Genomic DNA, 21,452 nt, shown 5'->3' on the forward strand with positions numbered 1-21,452 from the left:
AAAAAAATTTTAGAGTGAGAAAGAAATTTTTTAGAGATAAATACGAGAAATAAAAAAAAAGTTCAGTATTAGAAAAAAAAAGTCAAGTCCAGATTTTAAAAAACAGAAATCTGTCTTTGAAATTTTTTTTTTGAAAAAAAATTGATTATCAAACAACATTGTTTTTAAAAAACTAAAAACAAAAAGGTTATCAAACGGGTTCTAATAGTTTAAGAGTTCAATAGTGTTTTGGCGTGTTAATTTCAAAAATCCGGTTAGGATGTGTTTGGGAGAGTATCAATTTTTTTAGTACAAATAACATGTGGAGGGTGAAGATTTGAATTCATAACCTTTTAATTAATTGAAGATGTTTTTAATAACATAAAAGTCGGTAGGACAACAATAGTGAATTAGTATACGCAACCCTTTCGTTATATCAACCTCTCAAACACAAATACTAATACCTTCGTAGTAATTTGAATACATTGGGAAAAAAAAGTTAGAAATATCTTATGGTAAGAGGAAAAAAAAAAAGAGAACTTGTTACATGTAAGCCAAAGAACCCTAAAATTTTAGTGGCCAAGAAAGGCTTTTGAGTTTTTTTTTTATTTATTTTTCTTTTTTCAATAAACACGTTAGTCAAATATAAGTAGGTTATTAAACTTGTAAAAAAGTAATTATATTTTTATAAATACATATTTATGTTAATTTTTTAGTTCCAAATTAAGTTTAGTAGCAGAGAAACATAAATGTTGAATTTGGTATTAATGGATCCTCGAACTTTCAATTTTATCTATAATAAAATAGAGTTGGTGTAAATTTTTTAAAATTACAAATTTAGATATAAAATTGATAGTTAACTGATATGTAAGATATTTTAGAGTTGAAAAATAGGAAAGTTGAAGCTTTATTGTTAACCCTTTTGTTTTTTATTTTCCACGAAAATTAAGCTTTAACGCTACTTTCCTATATTCATTTGTTTTTCTTTCTACTTTTTTTAAAATAGTAATGTTTTAAGAATTTCAGGTTAACATGAAGTGAGACCAAGGAAGCGATGTAGATGGGGACGTCTGGCTAGACCAACTAACCATACCAGGTTTGATCCGATCGAATTGGACCATCCAGCTAGACCATACCAAGTTGAACCACCACATTAGACCAGGACCACTTGGCCAAACCAGACCACCTGATCAACCAGGTGCGACCACCCAACTAGAGCAAGCTGGCCACCCGACCAAGTTCACAAAACTTGATCGAGCTAGTCTAAGGAGACTCCCTTTATAAAAAAGAGGAGAAGCATAGGGCTCGAGGTACATTTTACAAACCTAAGTTTTGCTACTCTTAGTTCAACTCTTTGTTTGACTTAGACATCAGAGTGCGTAGGGCTTAACATCACATCGATACGCAAATCTATCGTATGTGCATGTGTTCGTCGTTGCATCGAAGATGGAGCTCGGATCCAGATCCTACATCAACAAATTTGATTTTTTTTTTTTTGATATTTACCTAAAATTAAAATGTATTTTAAAGAAAGGTAAAGTCATTAAAAAAAAATATATAACGCAAACAAGATAATTTTAGAAAATAGAAAACTAAAAACGAAATAATTAAGATCCGGTTTGATAACTATCTTGCTTTTAATTTTCTCTTTTTGAAAATTAAGCTTACACACTGGTTCCATCTATCTATTCTTTTCTTTTGTTATCAATTCTTTAAAACGTTTTTAAAATCTTAACAAAATTTTGGAAAAAAAGAAACTGAAAAACTAATTTTTTATTTTTAAAATTTGATTAGAATTCAAATGTGTTCCGAATAGATATATATATAAAATCTACCAAATAAATAATCGTGAAGAAACCAGCATAATTTTTAGAAACTGAAAACTAAGGCTTCTTCAAGATTTTGAGTGATTTAAATCTGGACAAATTTTAAATGGAAAACTAATTCCATTGATTGTTACTTTAAGATTTTGAATATTTGAAATCTATTTTTCAAAATAAGTTACTTATTTAACATTTTAATTATTTTAATTTCTAATGAGTAAATTTATATTAAAACTTAAATCAGTAATTTTTTTTCTTTTTCTTTCCAAACATCGAAATTTAAATATATTCATTTCAAAATAATCTTGTTTCAAATAAGATAAAAAATTTTACTATAAGATTGTTACGACGGTGCTTTCTAACTGTCGAGAATTTTGAATGTGGTGATCTCGGATTTCCAATTTGCATTTATCCCAGGGCGCTCTATTTGTGATAACATTATCCAGAGCCATGAGTGTCTTCATAGTTTTACGGACATCAAACATGGTAGAGAAAGTTTTGCAGCTTTGAAAGTTAATATCAGTAAAACGTATGATCGAGTGGGGTAGATTTTTCTTGAAAAGATTATGCTTTGTCTCGGTTTTGCTAAAGCATGAGTTGCCAAAATTATGCATTGTATCTCGCCGGTGTCCTTTTCGATCCAATTGAATGGCGAGTCTATTGCTAGCATCATTCCGGAGAGGGGTCTTCACCAAGGGGATTCTATATCGCCTTATATTTTCCTTATTTGTGTCAAGGTCTTTCTATGTTGTTGACGACTAGCAATGAGAGCATTTTAGGTTACTAGTGCATTACCACATGCCATGCACGTGTAATAAAAAATGATTTTAAAAAAAATTATTTAACTAAATTAGCATGTACTTTAAATTTATAGAAACGTTATAGTTACGTTGAATATATTTTATTATTTATAATTAATAGAAATGAAATCACGAAATTATGGTGGGAGAGAACTAAAAAGTTATAAACCTTTTAACCTTAAAAAATGTTCGTATTCTACAATTAAATATTATTATATATAAATATTTAATTATACAATTAATTTATGTAATTGAATACAAAACTAATTTTTACATTCTAACTTTTCACGTTACATTCAATCTCTTAGGTGCATATACGTTACATTGCATTATCTCATACAACATTTTTAATCACATTCTTTTTAATTATATATAAGTAATCTTATATTTTAATTTTAAAAAATACATTTTGCCTAATTTAGGCCTTTTTTTATATATATTTCCAACAGCACTAAATAAAATTTATTTTACTAATTATATTTATAATTATAATAATTATTTGAAAATTCTATAAGTTCCTACTAATGAAATGAAAAAACTTGTTTTTATTCTAATTTTTTAGATTACTTACCTAATATTATTGGCAATTTATTAATTTACTATTTATAATTAATTAAAAATTTTGTGAGAAACATATACTAATTATAGAAAAAAACAATATCAACAATTAGACTAAGACCCTAGCTATAGACTCGTGCTACAAAGTGAAATTGTAATGTCACTAACCTATGATTTGAGATATAGATCCAATATCTAATCATGCAATTTGAATATGCCACCAACATCTTGAGACGTATTTGAAAATTGGAGAGTTCTCATATAGCAGGCCTAGGATTCGAGATATAGATCCAACATCGGTTTCCTTTGAAACTTGAATATATCGCAACATCTTGAGTCATATTTGAAGATTGAAGAGCGTTTTGAGAACAATGAATTCAAAATGCTAAAAAGAACAATGAATGGATCTCTAAGTGTTTGTGAACAAAATTGTAGAAGAAATCTTATATTTATAGAGTAATAGATGGTTAAAGTTACAAAACATTAGAAATTCCATCATAAATTATAATTAAATGAATTTTTTAAAGTTGTATAAAAGACCTTTTGCATTCCAACATTTTATATTCAATATATGTAGTATTATTGATAATTAATTATTAACTAATTAAAATGTGTAGAGAAGACTTTTAGCATTGAAACCTTTTATATTCCATCTAGTAATTATTAACTAATTAATTTACTAAATTTAAAGAAAGGGATAAAATAATTAATTTATTTTTTAAAATTAATTAGTAGTGGCATGTCTAGTAATTTAGAAATTGAGAGAGGGTCTTATTAGTCCAAAAATGTTTTTTTTTTTTAAGATTGTCCATTTTTAATATTGTATAGATATAGATATGTCGATAGCAGATAAGTGTCCTATCATTTTTCATCTTTTCTTTCCCGATGATAGCCTTATCTTCATAAAGGCAGATTCGGTGGAATGTTGGTCCTTAAAAAGGTTCTAGCATGGTATGAGAAAGCTTCGACCCAATGTGTTAACTTCGAGAAATCTGTTGTCTGTTTCACTCCGAACATCTGAACAACAATATCTCCAATCTATCTTGGATTCCCGGCTTGTTGATAGCCTGAGGACCTACTTGGGACTCTAGTAAGTTTTTACAGGAATGAAATCTAAGGATTGGTGTTTTCTAAAGGATAAGGTTTGTAAAATTATGCAAGGGTGGAATAGGCACTTTTTCTCTGTGGCGGGAAAAGAAATTCTCATCAAAAGCGTGAGTCAAACTATTCCTACCTTTTCGACAAGTGTAGATTACTAAAAACTATTTCTAGTAAGGCTCGATATTCGCCAAATACTGAGTTTCTAGATGTAGAGCTTGGTAGAAAGCCGTCATACTTCTAGAAGAGTTTCCTTTGGGGTAGAGATCGTGTGTTGGGTACGATAAGTCAATTTACAATTTTAAAGATAGATAATTGCCTAGAGAAACTATCTTTAAACCTATTACCCCTCCCTCATTGAATAAAGACTTTAGAGTGTCGGATCTTCTTGGTGCTTCTGGGGATTGGGATGAGCAAAAATCACATATGCATTAGTAGTCCAAAGATATTGATTTAATCAAGCAAATCCCTCGATACAATTCATCGAGAGAGGATAGTTGGCTATGACATTTTGACAAGAGAGGAATCTACGGCATTAAAAGTGGGTATAAATTATATATGAATTCAAAGATTGCATATTCTTGTTCTAATGCTCAAGATGGTCAGTGTGTGGAAGACCCTTTGGAAGTTAAAATGTTTCTCCAAAGGTTAAACATTTTATGTGGAAAACTCAAGATGGTCAGATTGCAGGGGCTTTCCTCTCTGGTAACCCAGTGTGGTGTTTATGTTTAATTGAAGTTCTTCTTTCTCAAAATAATAAAAATAATAATTTCTTTAATTTCTGACACCAAATAAAGGGTTAATTTATTTTTTCCTTTTTCCTTAAATTTATTAATGCTAAAAACAAAGGAGGAACGGGAGGGAATTTCCAGAACCCAAACACTGAGAGGTCAATGCTCAAACAAGCTGATTGAAGAAACAAAAGGGGCGAATCGAAAGCGATCCAAAAATTCATATCCAAATTCCAGAGCAATACGGCTAAGGGCGGCGAGATCCAAGAATGGGGTTCTTCGCCCTGGCCGTTGCCGGCGGGGGCTTCTGTCTGATCGGCGCGTGGGAGGCACTCTCTTCCCTGAATCCCAACTCCGATTCCAATTCTAATCCAAACCCATCTCCCCCATCTCAATTTCCGCCGCCAACCGCCACAATCGCCACATCTTCATCGTCTCTCTCCTTCCTCTTCGTCTTCGTTCTCTCACTTCTCGTCATCTTAAACTCCCTCGTTTCGTTCTTCGATGCGCTTGATTCGAGCGACCGAGTCGGCTCCGCCCTCCAGTTACCAGTTCTGGCGATTGCTTCTCTTTTCTTCCTATATTCGATTATCGGTGTTTTGGTTAATCTTAAGGGTTCATTTCATCTTCCATCGCCGATCCTTAGTTTGATCGCCTTATTCGCTTTTGTAGAAGAGTTTTTGTTGTTCTACCTGCAGAGGAAAGACACCAGTGGGATCGAGAATCGGTACTTCGATCTCTTGCTCGTCCCCATTGCGGTTTGTGTTTTCTCCACAATCTTCGAATTGAAATCCCCAAATTTGAATTCCCCCAAAATTCTTCGTGGGGTTGGGTTGATTCTGCAGGGAATATGGTTCTTACAAATGGGTGTGTCTTTCTTCACCTATTTGATTACAGATGGGTGCTCTTTGCACGAAAAAAGCAGAGGAAATTACACTATAAAATGCAAGGGGCACCCTGAATATCACAGAGCCAGAGCAATTGCTACTCTTCAGTTCAATTGCCATCTTGCCCTTATTCTGGTCTTGGTGGTTGGTGTATATTCAATCATCATGTACAGAAATGGAGGCGCTAGTGATTTTACAAATTACCGGCCGATAGGGGCAGAGATGCAGTCATTCGGGTTTCAGGGTCAGTTCACTTTGGATTCTGATGATGATCTCGGGGAAGAAAGCAATTCAGGGAGGACGAAGCAAGCGGTGGTCGATGTCGGTGTGAATGGTCTTGATGCTCATCAATGAGGTAAATTCCATGGAAATCTCATTTGAGGAATGTAAATTTTGGTTCATAATTGTTTGCTTATGGTTAGTTTAGACTGCAGATGTTGTGGTTAACTTGTATCAAATGGTTGAGATATCCTCTCAGTGGTGATTTGGGTTCTTTCTTTTTCATTTTGACTGAGAAATAGAAAGTAGTTTTGCTGATGTTGTTGAGCTTTGTCTGGTGTAATAGTGTTCATATCTTCAATTATAAATGCATACTGAAAGTGGGGCCTTGTGTTAATTTTTTTGTTCTTTCAATGTTTTAAAAGGTTTTTCACGTTCACGCCTTTAGCTCGCCTCAGGAAGAAACTTAAACTTTTAGCCTCAAAGTTCATACATTCTTTAGATGCTTATGCCTCTTATAGATGAAGCTTGTACCCAAACCTAATATTGAAGTTCATGTATGTAGCCCGAGGTATAGTGTCGGTCGTCAGGGCAGTCTGTCTTTTATTTAGTTGAGTAGTTGCGGATAGCTTGGAACTTGGAGATATAGGTGTAGTGCAAGACATTCTCTATGAGATAAGAATTCCATTTCATTGTTTGGATAGGCGAAGTTCAGAGGTAGAGTGAGATACCTCCATTTAGAGAAAGTAATACATTTGATAAAAAGACAAATTGGTTGTCAAGCACCTTGATGAAATCAAATAAAAGAGAAGAATCATCCGTTCATTCCTGGTGTGAAATGTTGTCATCAACGTATAAAAGAAGCTATGATTCAACCTTTTACTACTTTACCTGTAAGGACTGAAAAAATATTGAAGATAAAAATTTAACTGACTTTTTAGAATCATTATTTAAAGGTGACCGTTGATAGATGTGATTATTTTTATAACCATACAAGCTTAGCAATACCATTTTTTATTAGGATTTTTGGTGCCTCATATCATCTTGAAGCTTACGTCTTGCTTCAGGTTGCCTTCCTTGTAAAGCATTGGTTCTGATCGATCCTAGACTTGGCTCGTTCAGATAATCTGTGTTTCTTTTTAGTTCTTGGAAAAAGTATACTATAGGATTGTTCTGTTTACAAAATGTGGGACTACGTTCGATCCTAGACTTGGCTCATTTTGATAATCTGTGTGTTTCTTTTTAGTTCCTGGAAAAAGCAGACTATAGGATTATTCTGCCTACAAAATGTGGGACTAGGAAATGACTTGATAGAAATTAGACTCCTCCAATATCATTGGAATGGGAATGATAAAGATCAATAGCATGGATGAGGAAGGATATGGGATTGTTGTGTAACTTCAGTTTTTCAACTTTTGAATTTTTAGGAGGTTTTCTCCAGTTTTCCGTTCTTGGAATCTAAGTTTTGGTGTGTTTGAATAGAGTAGGTCGTGTTGTATGTTAACGTTGGAGTAGAGATGTTGTTGGAAAAGATAAGAGCAGCTTAATCTTGAAGATTACTCATTGCATCATCAAAGCATGGGGAGAAACAAGATGGTTAAGTATTTTCTGTGAGAGCAATGCAATGGACGATTTCAGTTCGGGTTTGATAGCTTCATGTTGGTGATTCAAGAAATCAGAAAACCTACTCAATATTTGATGTTGGTTTGCTCTGTATATTAGAAATCATCAATTTCAACAAAAATCTCTGTAGCGTCATGCTTTTATGGCGTTTGATCATTTTTTCTAGTTCAACCATTCGGAGATCGAACAATTGACATCTAGTAGGTGTCTTTAACTATTAACTTATGCTTGGATTGGCGGGTGCCAAATCAATTTTATATACTAGACTGCTAGAGTATACCTGTTTTTTTTTCTTTGTTTTTTTTTGAATGATTCTTGAACCTCTAGAGTAAAAATAGACTCATCTGATCAAATTAAGGAATATAAATTAGGACAAAATTTATAATTTATAATTTAAAAATATTCTGAGATGAGTCTGTATTGATCTAAATTCTAAATTCTTTAGGGTCTGTTTTGTTAACATCCCTTTTTCTGTGTTCAAAATGGTGAAGTATTTACAAATCCCATCAAACCCACAAAGCTTGATTCAAATTCAACACTATGTTTCTTCTTCATTGATCCTATTTTTTCTGCAACATTTACACCAAATCACATACAATACAAAGCTCAACCCACTGCATAATGCCAACAGCCAATAATACTTGTCCAACCTAGCCTCACTCATGTCGTCGGAAAACCAGCTCGGCTTCCCCCCCGAGCTTGTCAACATCTCCACGATCGATATCATTATTGCGCTGCAAAAGCTCCCAACGCCAAACACGCTGTTGTATAGTGCAAACCCCATTGTTCTCATGCTCACCGGAACCTCCGAGTAGAAGAACTCTTGCATCCCCACCACTGTGAAGATGTCTGAAACTCCTAATATTACATATTGAGGTAGGAGCCAGAAGATACTGAGGGGCACAGATGATGAAGACGATGACGTTTTCGTCGCCAACGTCAACCTCTTGGCTTCAACGAGGGCGGCAAGGATCATGGCGATGGTAGAGAGAAACATCCCAATGCCCATCCTTTGCATGACGGTGATACCCTTTTCGGTGCGGGTGAAGAGGCGGGTGATCGGGATCAAAACGGTGTCATATAATGGCATGAGGAGGATTATTGAGACGGTGATAGCGCTCTGGAGGGTGGCGGGCGGGATCATGAAGTGGGGGCCGATGTTCCGCTCCATTGTCATGCCTTGCTTGGTGAAGAAGGTTGCCGGTTGTTGGAATATTACAGCGAACATTAGAAGCATTGTCCAAATTGGTAACAGTCCCAAGACTAGTTTCACCTTGTCGGGGACACACAATCTTTCTTCTGGAATAATAATGTGGGTGTCTTCCATGGCTCCTGAGCTTTCTTTGCAGAGTGGCTTGCTCTCTTGCAGCCTGCAAAATAATCAGCCCCGCAAAATCCATATATAAATATGACGCTCCTACTATGAATAATTTTGAATCTTATAGATTTTTGTCGTTAAAATTGTTGCTTAAATATTGACCTGAAATACTAATTGGACTAACAATGACATGACACGAGATCAAAGATAAGTTAGCTAAAAAAACTCGAAAAAAAGGTGAGCATATGAAACTCCATTTTTTGCCTATTTCCCTTTCGTTTTATTCTAACTCATTAGTTTAGTGAGTATTTCATGTTAACATTTAAAAAATTGGACTAACGATACTATTTTAATTTTAAAATTAAAATGGAAAGTTAGGTAAGTAAAAATTTAAAAAAATTTAACACTAGACATAACTATCAAAAGTACTAATTTGAAAGAGAGGGTGAGTGTCATCATCTTACTCTAACTCAACATCATCGGACTTGTTGTTGGACAAGGTAACATTTCTGCCACACATGAGCCTCGAAACTGTTGCTTTTACAATCTTCATCGCCTTCTCGAACCGTCTCTTCTCGACTCCATCTTCCTTATCGTCTACGTTATAGCGATAAATTCTAGTGCCACAAGCGAACAGAGCAACAGAGGAAACCATGGCGAACATCGGGATGGCAAAGCCGAGGACCCATCCGAAGGTGTCTTGAATGTAAGACATGATGGTGACACCAAGGAGGCTTCCGCTGCAAACGCCAAAGTACCACCATTGAAAGAATGCACTTTTCTTGTTCGGTTTTTCATTGGAGGACGTAGGGAGCTTTTGAACATCGTCGTGGTCGAGCTGATCGGCTCCGAAGGCTTGGAGAGAGGGATTGTACCCGCCTTGGCCGAGGGAGATGAGGTAGAGGGACCAGAAGAGGAAGGAGGAAGCCATGTTTGTTGGTGACCATGATCTTGCCAATGCTGTTGATGTCAAAGCAACTAGACCCTGCACAAAATTTTAATCAATATAACATATTAGACCTAAAACAATATATAATATTAAATTTTGGAAAGTTAATTCTATATTTTTCTCCGGTGAAAGTTTTTAATTTCGCTACTTATATCCAATATTAAAGTACAGTGTAATAAAATTAAAATTGGCTCACTCAATTAAATTTGGGATGATTTATTGATTCCCTATTATTCTAAAAAAGAATTAGAATAATTCTTAAAGCTACATAATCTACTTTATTCCCAAATATTTCCATATATTTATTTGAGCAAGCATAGCAAATTCCCCTCATCAATATTATTAACTTATGGCTAAAATTCTTTCTAAAAAAAGGGAAAAAAAACTTATGGCTAAAATTAAAGGCAGGAAAAAGAAAAAAGGAAAAAAAAAGTCTTAAAGCAAAAGTTGATAACCAAAGTGGATTAACCTGAAATGTTTAATTTAGAAAATAAATTTAACGATATTTTAATGGTATAATTTACATGTTTTAGAAACATTTTGAAAACCAAATCAAGGAAAATAGCTTTTAAAATTTTATTTACGTTTATTGAACTTGGACAAAAACTTGAAAATGCCTTAATAGATTAAACTGGATTTTATTTTAATTAAATTATGGTTGTATTGTAATATTTAAAAATAAAAATTAAAAAAGAATCAACTCTTTTAAATTAGTCTTGGTATTCTTTTTCCCTAAAAAAACGACCTTTTCTTTTAGATTTGGTGAGAACTTTAAAGGGAATTTTTAAGAAAGTGAAGATTTTAATTAACCTTAAGTTCTAGAAATTATTAAAAAAAGAGTAAAGTAAAATCTTTATCATGTCGTTCACAAATTTGTTTCTAAGTTGTTTTTAAGTATCCGTTTTTGTCACTATAATTTTTATTTTGATCCCTACTAGTAAAATTTCAACATAAATTTTAAGCATAATAGAAACTATTTAATACAAATTTATAGCAACAATTCAAGAATTCAAGAAATTTAGTGGGTAAACGGTCAGATAATATAAAAATAAAAATGACGTAAAATAATCAATTTTTAAAATTACAAGAACCAAAATAAAAGTATAAAAACTAAAATAAACAAAAGTTAAAGGATGAAAATGAACGTTTTAAAAACATCATAGGTAGCTCATTTGGTCCAATAGGATTAACTGAGAGTTCAAATCCCATAACGACCACCTATCTTAGAAATTAGTAATTCTGATATGTTTCTCGTCACTAAATGTTATAGTCTCAACAACCAAAATAAACTAAAGTCAAAAGTCCCGTGCCTAAAATAGTTTATTTAAACTATAAAATGTTACCCAACTATCCTGATATTAATTTTGAGAAATCATAAAGGGGATAGAACCATTTGCGGTTAGAAATATATATACTAATTTTGAGAAATCATCCGAAGGGTGAATATATATGTACATGTGGGGATGAGGATTCAACTTACAACGACACGTTTTAGTTGGAGATAAATACTAGTTAATTAAACTATATATAGATTTAATATATGACAGAAAATTTGAAAACTATTGGTTGGAGATAGGTAGTTTACCAAGTTGTTTAGATTGAATATTTAACCGAAAATTTGAAAACTATCATCAATTTGACAATATATTCAATAATTAAGAGGTAATTAAGACCATCAAATTAAATAAGGGGATGCATTAATTTTCTCTAAAGACATACTAGGCACTGGGGAGCCCTTCATTAATTTTCCCACAAGTTTTCAAATCTTATATTAATTTGAAGCTAAAGTCCACATATAATTTAGATTATCAAAAAGCACCCTCTGCCTACATATTGATGAATAAGAACTCTTTATTTTAGATGTAAAATAATTTTAGTTAAATTACAAGTTTAGTTTAAATTTTTGTCTAATAAATTCCTAATTTTTCTTAAAAAAATATCAAATATTTGTAAACTTTAAGGTTCCTAAAATTTCAAAACTTTTAATAAAGTTAGTTTTGTGTTAGATGCGTCACTTTTAAAGTGCCTAATAATTTTGAAAATTGATAATTTCTAAAATGTGCAACGTAATCTCTATTTTTAACGAAACAATACTCAAATATTTATCGTTAAACATGAAGATCTCCAATAAAAATTTGACGATTTCTTTTTTTTTTTTAAATAATCTCTTTTCTATATTCTTTTTCTCCTGCCTACCAAAATTGGAAAATAGTATTCAGTAAAATACTAAATATTTTTCTCTTTAGTAGTTAAAATTTTGAGTAGAATCTACTAAACTAATCAATTAAATTTAATAGATATAGATTAAAAAAACACGATATAAAAAAGTCAAAACTGGAACCTATTTATTTGTCTGTTTCAAAGTCAAGACAAGACACTATATCTATGACCCTTCTTTTGGACTCTGTGTTTTCCTTTTTATAGTTTCCATGCAGAGAAAGAAAAAACAAAGTTAACAATCATATGCCACCTGACTCATTCTCCATTCCTATCAATGACTAATGACTCATCCTCCAAAAACAAGAAGGGAAAAAAAGAAAAAAAACATATCTATAAAGAAAACAATCTATTAAAATTTAGTAGTGGCGTATTAGAGGGAGTATGATACTTGTATAGTACTTGATTTTTTCGTTTACTATACGAAAAATATTTAAGTCCTTGCTAAAATATGGTACATTCATGGATCCATCTTCTTACTTCTTCCCATATTAGAGTAATAAAGTTCGAAGTACTACACCACTATTTTATCTATAATATAAAATCTTTTATAATAAGATAACATTTTTAATAGGCAGAGCCTTAGAGGTGGGTATGTGTAATTAGAATTTTTTTAAAGCAAAAACCACACAAGTGAATTTCCGAAATCATTCTCTATTTTAGATGATCCTAGAATTCTACTAGTGCAATATGGTAAAAATGGTCCTCATACTTTTAGAACCTGTAAAACATGCAATACCGATAAGAATCTAAATATTTTCGTGGGTATATCATCAATGGATCAGACTCTAAAGATTTTTGTGACTATATTATCAGGAGAGAGAAGAGAGAGAGAATAAAAGATTAATTATATTAATTACCAGAACGTAGAGAGACGCAGAAGCCAAAATGGTGGAATAACGATCCCAATAAGAATCGGCGAGCGGCGCCACTAGCAGCGGCAGCATGGAGGTGAACCCACACCAACTATTCACCGTCTTCGCCGCCGACGAGTTCCTCATCTTCATCACGTCCGTCAAATACGTCACCAAATTCGACGCCACCCCTTTGAACACAAACCTCTCCATCCCCGACACCACTGCCAAAAATCGAGAACCAATGCCACACAACTTTAAATTTAATCTTTTATTCATATTCTAACGCTTGGAGTCAAAATATTTAATATATATATATAGTAAAGATTGACAGATTGAGCGCTCCTCTGGAAGAGAAGAGAAAGATACCTATGAGAAGAACGCAGGATCTTCTCAGCCGCTGCCCTGCTGCTCCGGTCATGGCAGAAACAGAAGCTTTAGAGAGAGAAGGGGGAGAGGAGAGAGAGAGAGAGAAGTATGTTTCTGTGTTGTGTGTTGTCGAACACTGATTCAGTCCAACGTATATATCCACAAACGAAACAGTGACATAATCTTTTTGTTTTGTTTTTTTGTATGGTGAGATATTAGTTAATTTATATGATGATCAAGAGATAAATAGATAGAACTATATTAAAGAATCCCACTGGATCATCTCTCATGAATAATATTCTAACCCACGTCACTCGTCGGGGTTTCATTTTTGTAACGTTGATTACTAGGATTCACCACAGCATGCCACATCATCTGCCACGTGGACTTCTTTAACGTGGGTTGTTGTCACTTCCTTTTGCCGCCATCATATCGTAAAATAAAAATGTGCACTTCCCGAAGCTGCCTCGGCTTTGCAAGCACGAGTTGTGGTAAAATATGTGGTGAGAAATAGAGCCAAATCAAGAAAGAAAATTGAGAAGGGACACTGCAGTCGTTTTTCTGTTCCTATATTTTCCTTATATCTTTCTTGTCCTCTTTAATTTTGCTTTGGACATTTTTATTTTCCTTTTGCTCAGAAGTTTTAGGTTCATCTATCTATTATATTGTAATTTGTTGCAAGTTAAGTACGAGATTAGCTAACAAATATTATATTGTCAGTATTAATTAATTGGAATCCAAATCTGATTTTGATTAGCCAGCTAATTAAGATTCTAGATTTTAATTTTGTGATTGAGATAATTACTGGTGTTGATTGTTTTTATTCCCTATCAAACCTCATATCATTTTAAAATGACGGTGAAGTCCAATATGATAAAAAGTTGGACTATTCCTTTATTCAAAGCCAGACAATTAAGCCCTAAAGTAAGGAAAGGGAAAGAAAGGAACTTTGCCCGACCTATTCTCCAACCTCGCTTGAAGCTCAAAAAGACAATAATACAGTACTACTTTACTAAGATGATAGTTAGATAATCTGACTTTACCGATATCACTGATCCACGGTAGTTTATTGTCTAGATATGAGTACAGAATCTTTATATACTATAAGAATAGTCTCTAATTTTATACTCCTATTTGTCCCATACAGCATGCCCCCACCCCATTTTAGAAACTACTACATATTAAAGAGATAATATTTTCTACATATTACAGAGAAAATTAGTATTTGTACGTCCCTACGTATTATAGAGAAACAGATATTGTAACGTAGAAAAAAGTTGGATTGAACCGATTTTAACACCCACGAAAGAAGAGGTAGGTTTTGAACGAAAACGGAAAATGAATGTGAGTAATATCTATGTTTAATTCACAACGGTTCACAGGCTTCTTATCCAACACCCATCCTAAAAATGAAGGTACGTTTTGGCTGAAAATAAATGTGAGTAATATCTATGCTAATTCATACCGGGTTATAGACTTCTATCCAACGCCCATCCTAAAAAGGAGGTATTTTTGTTACTAAAAATGAATGTGAGTACGCAGTATTTATGCCATTTCATAATGGGTCTGGTCCGTTGGGTAACATTTCTGTTTCTCGTTTCCTATTTCTGTTTTTTTTTTCAAATAAAGAAAAATTCATGACTTCAACACCTATGAATTCAACTACGATCAATTAATATTTATATTTATGTTTTGTAACTACGAGAAACAGGAACAAGATGAACAAAAAACTCGTATGGATTATTTCCAAAATTTCTATACAATTTTGAGAATGTTTTCGAAACAAGAAACATAATTAGTTACAAAAATATTTAGATTTTTTAATAAAATTGGTAACGAAACGAAAAAACGTTACGAAACGAGTCTTACATTACCCATCCAAAAAGAGAGATCATGAGTGGGATTCTGATCATGCAGATAAAGAAAAAATGAGTAAGTTCCAAAAAGGGAGAGAGAGGAGAGTATTGTTCCTTTTGGAGGAAGCAGGAGGTGGGCAATGGAGGGCGAATGGATTGCACACGAGAAACTCACGCAGACACACAGAAGACACATGAAGGAACAGAAGGCTTTTTTAATACACAAAAACAAAAAAGAAGATTAATGGGTTGGCATAGAGAGATTACAGAGAGAGAGAGAGGTGGTTTAGTGAGATGGAACTCACTTTGATTTGGGATATGGGTTCACCTCTAATGGAAGATCTTTTAGGGGAAAAAAGAAAGAAAGCAAAACAAAGATAGATAGGATAACTGTTTGTTGTTGATAGAGTTTTCTTAACTAGTAAAATTTTTGTTCTTTCTCGTAATAATGCTTTTGTTTCGGTCGAAATCTGATTGCTTAAATGATTCAAATATTCGATGTTGGAGTGAGAATCAACTCAGAGACTTACAAAATAAGGGTGAACACTTTAGAACTCATGACCAGTCTCAGGTTCGAAGAATTTAGGTTTAATTGCAACCAGACTAGCGCGTATCTCATAATAATGTTACCTCTAGTATTTACAGGTGAAAATATCTAGTGCAAAATTACAGTCAGTGACATTGTTAAGCGATTATTGGTCAACCTATCTTCAATTTGACCATATGAGCTTGACCACATAGGTAGTACTTCGGAACCCACTCCAATCTTCAACTTCGACCTTAATAAATTATATCTAGTTGTATCGTATGGCTGACACGTGTAATGTTGAAATTCATCCTTCATGAGTGCCTATAACATTTGTGACCTTTTTTTTTTGCAGTCATTAGAATCTTAGTGACAGTTAAAAACGGTCATAATTTTTTAAAAATAGGTAAATATCCATTTTTTCGCAAAAACGCGCTCAATGTGTGACGGCGTTTTTTTTATTACTTAAATTACACGTCATAAAATTAAATCTCAAATTTGTAGTAGTGTCCCAATATTATTTCCACATGTTATTGAGTTTGTAAAGGGAATATAAACAAAGTTTTACATTGGCTACGAAAGAGCATGATTCATGGTATATAGACGAGGACAATTATCTTCATTGGTACGAAGCCTTTTGGGTGAAACCAAAAACAAAGTCGTGAGAGTTATGCCCAAAGCGGACAATATCATACCATCGTGAAGCTACTTGGGGTACTAGGGTACTATTGTCCTCAACAAGTGGTATCAGAGCCATGGTCTAAACCTAGCTGTGTTGGCGAATCCTTGAATGCCAAACAAAGAAGTGGTGAGTTTCAGAACATATAGTCATGGTGGAGTTCCATGTTCGAGAGTAGACGGAAGAATTGTTCAGTTTGTAAAGGGAATGCAAAGTCCCAGAAGAGTATGATTTATGATATATAGATGAAGATAATTATCTCCATTGATACGAGACTTTTAACAATATCATACTATTTAGGATACGAGAGGTACAGTTGTACTTAACCTTTCACTTTTAAGTTTTGATTCATTTCTTAAAAATACAAGTTGTTTAACATGGTGAGGTTGGTGTATTTCGATATTTTGGAAATGGAAGTTTTTATAGATTAAAATACATATTTTAAAAATTTAGGCAAGAAAAGAAATTTAAACCTGAAGTACGATTGAGCCAAAAAAGGAAAAGTGCCTTGATTATTAATGGAAAATTAAGCTGAATTTATAAAACCATTCCAAAATTGCCATATATAGTTGAGGTTGATTTTTTCCCAGAAAACAAATTTTTTATCATTAAAGTGAAAATAAATATTATACATAGTCATATCATATATATAATCCAAGGTCGTTATAATTTTACCTTTATAATTAGAAGAATTTTTTTTAGTACAACATATGGGGTGAGGGATCAAACTCGATTGGAGATATATGCCAATTACCGCTGAGTTATGCTCGCTTTGACTATAATTAGAAGAATTTCTTTGTATATATAACACTTCAAATTTTCATATTTTTAACGTTAAAATCTCTGGATGGACGTTGATATTTTTAAAATTTTGTAATTAATTAGTGCTTTAAGTTAGCTATTAGTATAATTAAATTAAAATAATTAATATTTTTTTTTAGAAACAGAATCTCTGGAGGTATCCACACGGTCCTCAAAACTCTTCAAGGATATTTTTTGAGATCCCAAGTCACCCAAGCTATCCTCGAGGACTGCTTTGGATAATTTTTTTTATACCTTATGTTTTATAAGGTTTCTATTTCATCTTTTTTTAATGAAGAAAAATAGAATTGGAGGACCCCAACACCTATGAATTCAATAATAACAAAAAAATATCTTTATTTATATATGTGCGAACAAATTGAAAACACAATGAGAAACTTGATTTTATTGTTTTTAAAATTTTTATACAATTTTGAGAATGTTTCTAAAAAAGTGAAAAACTAGTCAAATTTCTTAATAAAATTGAAAACCAGAAATAATAAATGAGAGCACAAACCCTAAAACCAACCCTTGATATTTATTTATACCTTCATCGAGTTTTGATAATTAATATTGGTTGGTTTGCTGTTATATGATTTTAAAAGCAAAAATATCTCTTCAATTTGATATTTTAAGTTGACTTTAATTAGTTAAATTATTAAGAGAATTAATTAATATAAGTTAATTTTCCATTCTTTCTAAATCAATCTTTTTCATTTAAACGAGTTTTGGGTAAAATTAAGTAAAGCCAACCAACTTATGCCTCTAATGGAACCCAGGGCTTAAAAAGAACTACATTATAATTTTCACTTCTAAACTATAATTATTTATACACACAAAATTTTATAAATTTAAATATACAGCTCACAAGTTTTTTTACTATTTCAAGATCACCCCTATATGTAGTAATTTTTTTAATCATAGAACTTCATAGGTCAAGAGCAAAATTGATAACTAATAAAATTTACCATATAAAGCAAGTAAAAGAAATCATTATTCTTAAGGCATAACTACTTAATGAGAATAGAAAAAAAAAGAGTAAATTTAAACATCGTGTTTACTAGCTACATTTTTGGCATTGAAAAAAAAAAAGAATCAACTACAGTTCACTAGAGAGAGAAAGAACTTTAAGAAAAGAAAAGTAAACCTACAAATTTAAGAGTATTGTCCGTTTTGGACATAGTTCTCACGATTTTGCTTTTGGTGAACCAAAAGATTTCATACTGGAGATAATTATCCTTTCTTATATACTCATCATTACCTCATTCTCTAGTCTATGAGACTTTGTTTGCAATCACGTTACAAACCCAACAATTATTTGCCTTTAATTTAATTTCCAAAAAGTCAATATGATTTATAAAATCTCTATTTTAGTAACTACATTGAAATTAATAACTTCATGCTATTTTATTGTTAATTGTTCAACATATCCCTAACTTGTATATTAACATAGTAATATAGACATGCATTGGAGCCACGTCAATCAATTGAAATAGTGATTCGGTGAATTGATATATTTTATTGCAAAATAATAATATGAACCCTAATGTTATTTTTTGAAAGTTCAAAGACTAAAATGACATGAACTTGAAATTTCCTAGACCATGATAGGATTAAAATTTAAAAGACTAAAAGTTGTAATAGGTAATGATAAAATTTCTAACTTACAAAAACGAAATGACTAAAATATAATTTCTAAAATTTACCCAGTACTGTCCCCATATCTGAATATATGCAAGGGGTCACTGTTTCGTGAATTTACCCAGTACTGTTCCTTGTGACTTGAATCTAAAACCTTAAAGATATTCCTTGAAGCCCCAAGCCACCCAAGCTATCCCTTGAGGACAAGTTGAGAATTGATTATAAGATCACGGAAAACCATATTATAACTCGATTTTAGATGTTAACAGTATTTAAAGTCTTCTCTCCCCACGTATCTTGCTATTATAACTTATGTTCTTTTTTTTTTGTTTAGAAAGTCACTATTGGTTAAGGTTTTAAATGAATATGTCGGTTGAAATGTCGAGATCTCAATTGTATGAAAATATCGATAAAATATTGATGTCGATAGATATTTCTATAAAAATTAAAAAATTATATAAAAAAAATTTAAATTAACAAACAAACATTATTCAATTTATAAATAGTTAAAATATTAATATTAATATTATGTATGTATTAGTGACATTTTGTTGATATTTTTCATATTTTGACAATTTTTTTATACCTCACCTCGATATCAAATTCATAAATACATAATACATAAAAATATCGATAAAAACGTGAACGTGTTACAAATATTTAATACCATGTTATTAATAAATTAGTGGACAAATTTTAACGAATATTTATTTTCTATTTTTGCTGAGTCAAACTCAGAAATCCTCTATCAGATCAAACGAATCTTATCCGTCCATCAAGCACAGTCACAACCAATCATATTATCAAGGTGGCCCACATTGGTCAACGCATCACTAATGACTCATCCACTTGATTGGATTTGAATTCCACGTGGAAACCACCACCAAAAAGATTATTATTACGGGAAAGTATATATTTTTTTTCCATTAGTTTTCGTCCATAAGTTACTTTCGTTATGTTTTAAAATTATGCACTTTTTATCCTTGATTTTTTTTCAATAGATTTAAATGTTCTCTTGACTAACACCTTAATTAGATATCTTACGAAAAAGATGATTGAGTTGACGACATATCTAAATTGAAAAATATGCTTCATATGTTATATTCATCTGAAAAGAACTAGACGTTAGCCCCATTACGCAGTGTGATTAAACGAAAAAGATGATTGAGTTGACGACATATCTAAATTGAAAAATATCCTTCATATGTTAGATATTCATCTGGAAAGAACTAGATGTTAGTCCCATTATGTAGTGTGATTAAAGAAAATAGGCCGTAAGCGATGAAACCCAAAAGCGTCTACATAGAATATAACATAGGGCTACTCATCCACACAATCATTAAGTATAGCATGATTAGATAACTTAGCAACACGATCATAAACCCTAACACATCTACGTAGAAGATAAAATCACGTTTGGTTCTTATACGTGAACACTTGCCTGCGTTGTCTTCTCAATGAAGTTTCATATTTTATTAAAAAAAATGTTACAAAACACATTTGGTCCTTCAACTCTCATTGAAGTAATGATTTAGTTTCTAAACTTTCAAAAGTTAACAATTTAGCCCGATTTGAAATCAAAGACTAAACCGTTACTTTAATGAAAGTTTAGAGACCGAATATATTTTTTAACCTTAAAAAAACATCTGAGAAATTTACTCACGATATGTCAATCCTCGACTATTTGACAACTCCAATAATAGCTATGAAATAGTTAATAACTCCCAATGATCATGTGGATTAGCATCGTAAACATGTTATCAACGTGGATGTATTAAAGTTTCATCACTTTGCGATTATATTCAATCATGTTATGTGATGGACCTAACGATTGTGCCCGTGTGATGAATATCTACATAAAGAAGGATATTTTAAATTTGGATATGCCACATTAGCTCATCAGCTCAGTCATCTTATTCGTGAAGTATCTAATGGAGCGATAAGTTGAGGGATCATTTATAAAAGACGAAAAATGTACAATTTTGAAATATAGGGAGGAAATGACGTAGGGTGGAAAATTCATTGGACAAAAACTGCTACTTTTTTCTTCTTATTGTTATTTTATTATATGTATATTTTTGGTGAAGTTAAGATCATTATTACTCAGTTTGGAAAACAAAGGATAATGCCAAACCAAGTTTAATGCAAGCCAAAAGGACACGACTAATTATGTGTTTGGTAAGAGTGGTAAGCAACTAATATGGCGTGTTGGAATTTTTAAGGAAAAAACAAATCCTTTTCTTTATGGTTAGAATTCAACTTAAAATTAAAATTTTATTAATTGAATTGGGTTGAAAGTTCATGGTTGTATAAGCTTTATTATTATTATTGTTATTATTATTATTTTGGTATTTGAATGTTTTGGACAATATTTTTATAATTCGGTGGTAACGATACTATTATTTTCAAATCTGTAAAACTTAGGTTTAATTTAACGAGACAAAATTTTAGGGTTAAAATTGACTCTCCACACACACCAGAAAATAAAAATTTTCATTTTTAAATGATTTTGGAATCACACTTA

General features: G+C 32.1%; 2 protein-coding genes across 3 annotated transcripts; one reads left to right on the forward strand and one right to left on the reverse strand.

Annotated features, from left to right (window-relative positions):
* The first annotated feature begins 5,014 nt into the window (after positions 1 to 5,014).
* Positions 5,015 to 8,005, forward strand: LOC111018390 (plant viral-response family protein (DUF716)). Of its 2 annotated transcripts, none has more exons than XM_022294446.2 (2): positions 5,015 to 6,231; positions 7,578 to 8,005. In XM_022294446.2, exon 1 carries the CDS (start codon positions 5,259 to 5,261, stop codon positions 6,228 to 6,230), a length of 972 nt encoding a protein of 323 aa, XP_022150138.1. In that variant the 5' UTR covers positions 5,015 to 5,258; the 3' UTR covers position 6,231; positions 7,578 to 8,005. The 2 variants fall into 2 exon arrangements, with proteins under 2 accessions (XP_022150138.1, XP_022150137.1); XM_022294445.2 differs by having other exon boundaries at positions 7,583 to 8,005.
* Positions 8,006 to 8,243: 238 nt separating this feature from the next.
* LOC111018339 (protein NRT1/ PTR FAMILY 5.8) lies at positions 8,244 to 13,586 on the reverse strand. The gene is made up of 4 exons (XM_022294381.2): positions 13,426 to 13,586; positions 13,063 to 13,280; positions 9,501 to 10,021; positions 8,244 to 9,088 (listed from the first exon to the last, which is right to left on the reverse strand). Exons 1-4 carry the CDS (start codon positions 13,475 to 13,477, stop codon positions 8,257 to 8,259), a joined length of 1,623 nt encoding a protein of 540 aa, XP_022150073.2. The 5' UTR covers positions 13,478 to 13,586; the 3' UTR covers positions 8,244 to 8,256.
* Positions 13,587 to 21,452: the final 7,866 nt, after the last annotated feature.

Source organism: Momordica charantia (assembly GCF_013281855.1).
Source record: "Momordica charantia cultivar OHB3-1 chromosome 8 unlocalized genomic scaffold, Mcharantia_2.0 BLBB01000008.1, whole genome shotgun sequence".
In the NCBI taxonomy this organism is placed as follows: domain Eukaryota; kingdom Viridiplantae; phylum Streptophyta; class Magnoliopsida; order Cucurbitales; family Cucurbitaceae; genus Momordica; species Momordica charantia.

Coding starts and splice junctions, on each gene's coding strand:
- LOC111018339 (XM_022294381.2), bottom strand. CDS start 13,477: ATGACCGGAGCAGCAGGGCAGCGGCTGAGAAGATCCTGCGTTCTTCTC. Junction 13,281..13,425: donor ATCCTGCGTTCTTCTCATAG/GTATCTTTCTCT, acceptor GATTTTTGGCAG/TGGTGTCGGGGATGGAGAGG. Junction 9,089..9,500: donor TCCGATGATGTTGAGTTAGA/GTAAGATGATGA, acceptor ATTATTTTGCAG/GCTGCAAGAGAGCAAGCCAC.
- LOC111018390 (XM_022294446.2), top strand. CDS start 5,259: ATGGGGTTCTTCGCCCTGGCCGTTGCCGGCGGGGGCTTCTGTCTGATC.